Raw genomic sequence first — 5,472 nt, forward strand, 5'->3', positions numbered from 1 at the left:
GGGGAGGGGTCCAGCTGGAGGGTGGAAGAGCCAGGCAAGATGACATGGGGGTGATCCTGAGGCCTGAAGCATTGAGCTGGGTGGAGGAGTTGCCAGGTCATGGCTTTGTCTAAGGCAGTGCCCCCTCTCCTGCCCAGCAATCATTTCTTGGGGCTCTGGGGTGGAGTTCTGGGATATAACTTTATATTCTCAGATCAGCCCTTATGGTCCTCAGGATCCCATTTAGTGGGCCATTTTTATTTACTTTCCCAAATTGAGAATCTGACATGGTACCTTATCTCAGGACCACCCATCATCCTGGGGAAGGGGAAATGAAGTGTCCTTTATTCTGGGACAAATGAAAACCACTTTTTGGTCGGGGATGAGAAATAGTCCTTTATTTCAGGACAGTATTAAAATGAGGCAGGTAGAGCATTCATTCATGTCTTCTTGTTCCCCCCTCCTCCCTTTCCCAAGTGGTGTGCCCCTCCATAATGGGTACATTGCCCATCCTTAGAGACATGTGATGATGTTGCAAAGGAAACCAGCCACAAAGGAACTTTTGGTGCACCCCCACTGCCCTGCACGGTCCTAGGACACTGTACAAGACAGGAGGGGGTCCTTTTTTTATTTCTTGTGGAGATGGTCCCTGATCTCCAGGAGCTTACAATCCAGCTGGGGAGACACTAATGCACACTTAAACTAGTACTATTAGCGACTACCACAATATTGACCACAACTGCTACATGAGACCAGGGATAGCAAGATCAGTGAAGGCCCAGGGGCCGGAGAAGGTGTTTTGGTGAAGGTGGGATTCAGTTATTGGTTAGACAGGTCCGAATCAAGTGCCACATTTTGGGGAGGGGTTTGAAAGGCAGGGAAAAGGGGGAATGAGGGAGCAAGTCAGGAATGTGTGTGCCACAGGCAAGGGACAGTAAGAGGGCCCCACTGAATTTCTAAACCCTCTTCCTCCCTCACCCACGCCCTCCAGTCCTGCCATGTGGCACACAGTTGATGTTTTCTCTTCTGCGCCGAGATTCAGGGCTTCAGCTGGTGATGTCAGAATGTCCATTCTGCTGGTTGGTGGGGTATTGGATCTCTGGTAGGACCTCTTGTGGCTGAGATGGCGCTGTTCCGACTTGGTCCAGATTAGAATGTGGTGCCTACGCCCAGATCTTGAGGGTTTGCTCCCTTCTTTCTCCTCCTTTCCCACTCACCAGTAGTGGGAGGGGGCCAAAGGGGCTGGGAAGGGAACTCATATCTTCCTCATTTGTCGGTGCTGCTTCTCCAGGGGCCTACCGGCCCCTCACTGACCTTGGCAAGTGCTCCTCTGACGAGAGAGCACAGGAGACCCCCCATTCCTGCGCGGCACTGGCTCCCATGTTGGTCTAGAAGCACAGGAGCACCTGATGATGCAGCCGCCCAGGGCTGGGATCTGGGGCCTCAGTTGGGGGCTCGCTGCCTGCGCTCCCCCAGCACCTGCCGCCCGGTCCGGGACACCGTGTGTGCCAGCTTCTGCAGGGAGTACCTGAATACCTGCGGTGAGAGATCCAGGACCCAACCTTAGAGAAAGACCTGTGACTCAGTGTAGATCACTGGTACTGCTGTTTGCTGATCTGCTGTGTGCCCACCCTAGCCCCGGCCCCGGCCCCGCCCGTCTGTCCAGTATAGCCTGGAGTGGCGGGCACGGCCCAGCTTGTCCACGAGTCAGGGCAGCTGGAGCTTTCCAACTGTGCTGAGAGCTGCATGGCTGCAAGCTGATTGGACCCACAACTTAGGTATACCTCACTTCTCGCAATGGGCTGTGTCCCTGGAGGATTTCGAAAAGCGAATCCTACCCAGTAAATGCAGCATTCCAGGAACACCTTGAAGGAAATACGCGATTCCTTTGGCAAAGGATTCCTTTAGCAGGCATCTCTTCCTGCAAAGGGAGCTCTCGGGATAGATAGTTTTTTGTGCACAAAGCGCCTTCTTCCAATTTGGCTTTAAGAAAAGCACTTTTGCGCGCGCGCTCTGTTTTTCCATACAATGGTTTGCCCTTTTGGGGAGGCTCTCTTTCCCTTTTTCATTTTTTTCCCGCAAAGGGCATTTTCCTCTAATTGTTTTATTCAAGGTGTGTATCCAGTTTTTTTTTTTTATTTTCTGTCCCTTTGTCTCACTTCCAGTGCTCTTTATCTAATTTTTTTTTTTTTTTTTTTTTTTTTTTTTTACTACCAAGTACCTTTGTCTGGTTTATGTTTCCTGCAATGCGTGTTTTCTCTATTACCTTTATTTTCCCCCTAATTTATTGAGTTTTTTTTGTTGAGTGTTTTTTCCCCGAAAGTGACATTTTCTACTTATTTTTCATACCACCTCACAAGTGTTGTATGTGTATATAGTGTATTTTAAAAGAAAATTTCCCGCAATGCGCAAATTTTTAAGGCGAAAATTTTCTGTGGGTGAGCTGTAAAGTCTCACAGCACACAAGTGCCCCGCCTCCCTCCTGGGTCGAGTCTGAGTATAACGTGTGTTTCTTACCGCGTTGGTCGCGCTCGTCTGAGTCTTTGTTCCCGGCTGGGCGCTGGCGCACTGGGGACAGGGTCTGTGCGAGGATGTGAGCACGGGAACGGGCAGGGAGGGACAAATAGTACCACCGCGCACTTTGGTAGACAGGAATCGTGGCAATTGGGATAGAATGAGTTGGGAAGGCGGCAATCGCGACGGGGGTTAGGGGTCCAGGGCGCGCTTCGGGTGCCCTCTCCCACCCAAAGCCTGGGCTTATACTCACCTGCAGCAGCACACGGAAGATGTACCAACCAATGATGAGCAGTTCTGCGGAAGCTGCTACCACTGCGGCCATGGTTCCAAGAGTGGGTGGTCGAGAGGGGGCGCACTGCTGCATCTTTAAGTACCCTCCTGCCACCTAAGTGCGCATGCGCTTGGGGGGGGCGATCCTCATTCGCCAGGAGAGAAAAAAAATCCGTCTGTTCTTTCCACACCAACCCCCCACCTCCCGAATCTGCTGGCTTGTAACACCCTTCCAGAAGATTCTGCTTTACCCGCTTTTGAAATTCAGTGTAAAATGGAGAGAGTCATGGTCATGGCTGTAGGGTGTAGAGTGAGGGTAGGGGTGCAAGACTTTTGGTATGACATACCCAAGTCTGCAATTTCGAGCCGCATAACCAGTGCCACGCTAAAATATACCTCCAGTACTGTTGGGAAACCGAAGTTACGGAAGGCTATCTCTGAAAGCAAAAAGTATACCTCTTTCTATATTCAGTGAATTTTAACTGCCTACTGTTTTGTGAGAGTCATTGGTCGTGTACCACTTTTCCTGACTGTTGCTTTCCTGCTCTGCCTAGCAGGCAATAATAGCCTGCGGTCCTGAACTGGACCAGCGCTTAGTAGCTGAAGCGGTTGTATCTCCTCTGGGAAGGATGGAAGGATTTGTGTGCGCCAACGGAGCGAGATTTATGGAGAAATGGTCCAAATGTATTTGGAACTAGTTTTCTGTGGGACAGATGATATCCATCTTTCTCTTGTACTCCCCTCCCCCAACCCGTAGTAGGCCTGTCTGCCTGAGCCATGGTGGTTCTTTGTATGTTTGCTTCATGGCTGGAGCACAGAACGGGATTTTGTTATAGCCGCCAAGGGTTCTGTCTTAATATGGCTACTGTCGCCTAGTTTTAAAGTAAAGCAATGTACCCTCTCTTAGTGTGCTCTTATAAATCTCTAGTGGAGCATGGTTAAGGTGGAAAGACCAAATTGCCATCAAGCTGCTTGGCACAGAGGCCAAATGTATTTGCCCCTATGTGGATAGGATATTAATTTTGATTAAAAACTTACAGAGACATGGTTCTGTTCAATGTCAGTAACAGATGAAGGTTTAGGGTTCCAAGTGTTGTGGTTTTGTGTGTGGGTTTTTTGTTTTGTTTTTTTAACATTGACTTTCAAAGAAGTTGGCTGGTTTGGGCTAAATGATACTGGACTATTTGTAAGAAGCAAGCATGGCCTAAGCTGTCATCTTAAAATATTTGCTGCCACTTTACTGTGCCTGTCCATAGGTTGCCAGTATCTGAGTATCTACTGTCTTGCATATCCAGGTTGCAGTTCCCAGATAACTGCTGGAGCTGCAGATGTGAGACAAGCTACAGAGCCATTTCTTACCACATGGGGGCACAACACCAAGTTCATGGTGTCCTGTGGCAACCACAGGGCGGTATTGTGAGGTCTGGGACCTTTGAGGACGGGCCGCAGCCCCAGGAGGCGATACATGATCTCTGCTGGGCAGGGCCCAGGCAAAGCCAGTCCACTGTGGGGACCGTGCCCTCCTGGGAGCCCCCAATAGAAGCCCAGGGAAGACACACCCCAAGAGGCTGTCTTAAACTAGTAATTTGGATAGGAGTAAATTCTCATGGGTGGGTGGGGAGGAAAGGGCAATCACATTTGCTGTTGTTAACCATGATCCATTTTCCCAAATAAGTATACATTTTGTTCCTGTTTTTTTGTTTGTTTGTCTGTTTGTTTGTTTTTTGTTTTTGTCTGTCTGTCTGTTCTTTGTTGTGTTGACTTTTCTCTTCAGGATCCTTGCTGCCTTGGTGATCCCGGGCTGACAGCCAGAGAGCACAGCGGCTCAGCTCCTGGAGAGAGAGTCGAAGAAAACGGAGGGCAGCCACCTTGCCTGCTGGCTCCCATTAGGTCGGTTCCTGCAGCGGTGCTTGGCAGCCTTGGTGAAGGCCCTGCCCGGCAGAGATCATGTATTGCCTCCAGTGGCTGCTGCCCGTCCTCCTCATCCCCAAGCCCCTCAACCCCGCTCTGTGGTTCAGCCACTCCATGTTCATGGGCTTCTACCTGCTCAGCTTCCTCCTGGAACGGAAACCCTGCACAATATGTGCCTTGGTTTTCCTGGCAGCCCTCTTCCTTATCTGTTATAGCTGCTGGGGAAATTGTTTCCTGTACCACTGCTCCGATTCCCCACTTCCGGAATCAGCCCATGACCCTGGTGTTGTGGGCACCTAACAGCTGCCGAAATAGCTTTCTGAGGAAGCAGAAGACGGGAGGGGAGACATTGACATAGGTCATAAAGCATTGGAGTTTCAAATCCCGCAGCCCTGCGGGTGCCACATTCCTAATGGAGCCTTTTGGCCTGTGATGTTTTATCCTTATAATGTGAATAATGGCACTGACCGGTGCTTCTATTGTAGTGTTCTGTAGTTATGGGTGGTCTTATGGTTGTGTATTCTGTCACCATCTGGGTCCCGGCTGATGGATCGGCCCACCCCCTTGCTCATCGTTTTTTGGGGAGTCTCCACCCATCCTAGTCAACCACCCTTGGTATGACATGGGCAGACACAATGGTAGTCTCATTGTCACCTCCACGACCCCTCCTCGTCAGGGTCTTCCTCCGTCCCTCCTCAGTCCCTTTTCCTGGTTTCCCCTGGGTTCTTTCCCACCCCTTTCCTTTTGTGGGGAGCACCTGTCCAAGACAGGGCTTGTTTTTGCACTTATCTCAAA

At 50.3% G+C, this 5,472-nt stretch overlaps 1 protein-coding gene and 1 long non-coding RNA gene across 4 annotated transcripts; one reads left to right on the plus strand and one right to left on the minus strand.

Annotated features, from left to right (window-relative positions):
- Positions 1–1,285: 1,285 nt before the first annotated feature.
- Positions 1,286–2,818, minus strand: Nnat (neuronatin). Of its 3 annotated transcripts, none has more exons than XM_051187957.1 (3): positions 2,747–2,818; positions 1,769–1,844; positions 1,286–1,515 (listed from the first exon to the last, which is right to left on the minus strand). In XM_051187957.1, exons 1-3 carry the CDS (start codon positions 2,816–2,818, stop codon positions 1,286–1,288), a joined length of 378 nt encoding a protein of 125 aa, XP_051043914.1. The 3 variants fall into 3 exon arrangements, with proteins under 3 accessions (XP_051043914.1, XP_051043921.1, XP_051043920.1); XM_051187964.1 differs by having other exon boundaries at positions 1,381–1,515; positions 1,764–1,844; XM_051187963.1 differs by having other exon boundaries at positions 1,403–1,541.
- LOC127224818 (uncharacterized) lies at positions 1,384–4,762 on the plus strand. The gene is made up of 2 exons (XR_007834740.1): positions 1,384–1,520; positions 4,541–4,762. It is a non-coding gene; the product is annotated as an uncharacterized LOC127224818 (long non-coding RNA).
- Positions 4,763–5,472: the final 710 nt, after the last annotated feature.

The sequence above is a fragment of the Phodopus roborovskii genome, unplaced genomic scaffold (genome assembly GCF_943737965.1).
Source record: "Phodopus roborovskii unplaced genomic scaffold, PHOROB, whole genome shotgun sequence".
NCBI lineage: Eukaryota > Metazoa > Chordata > Mammalia > Rodentia > Cricetidae > Phodopus > Phodopus roborovskii.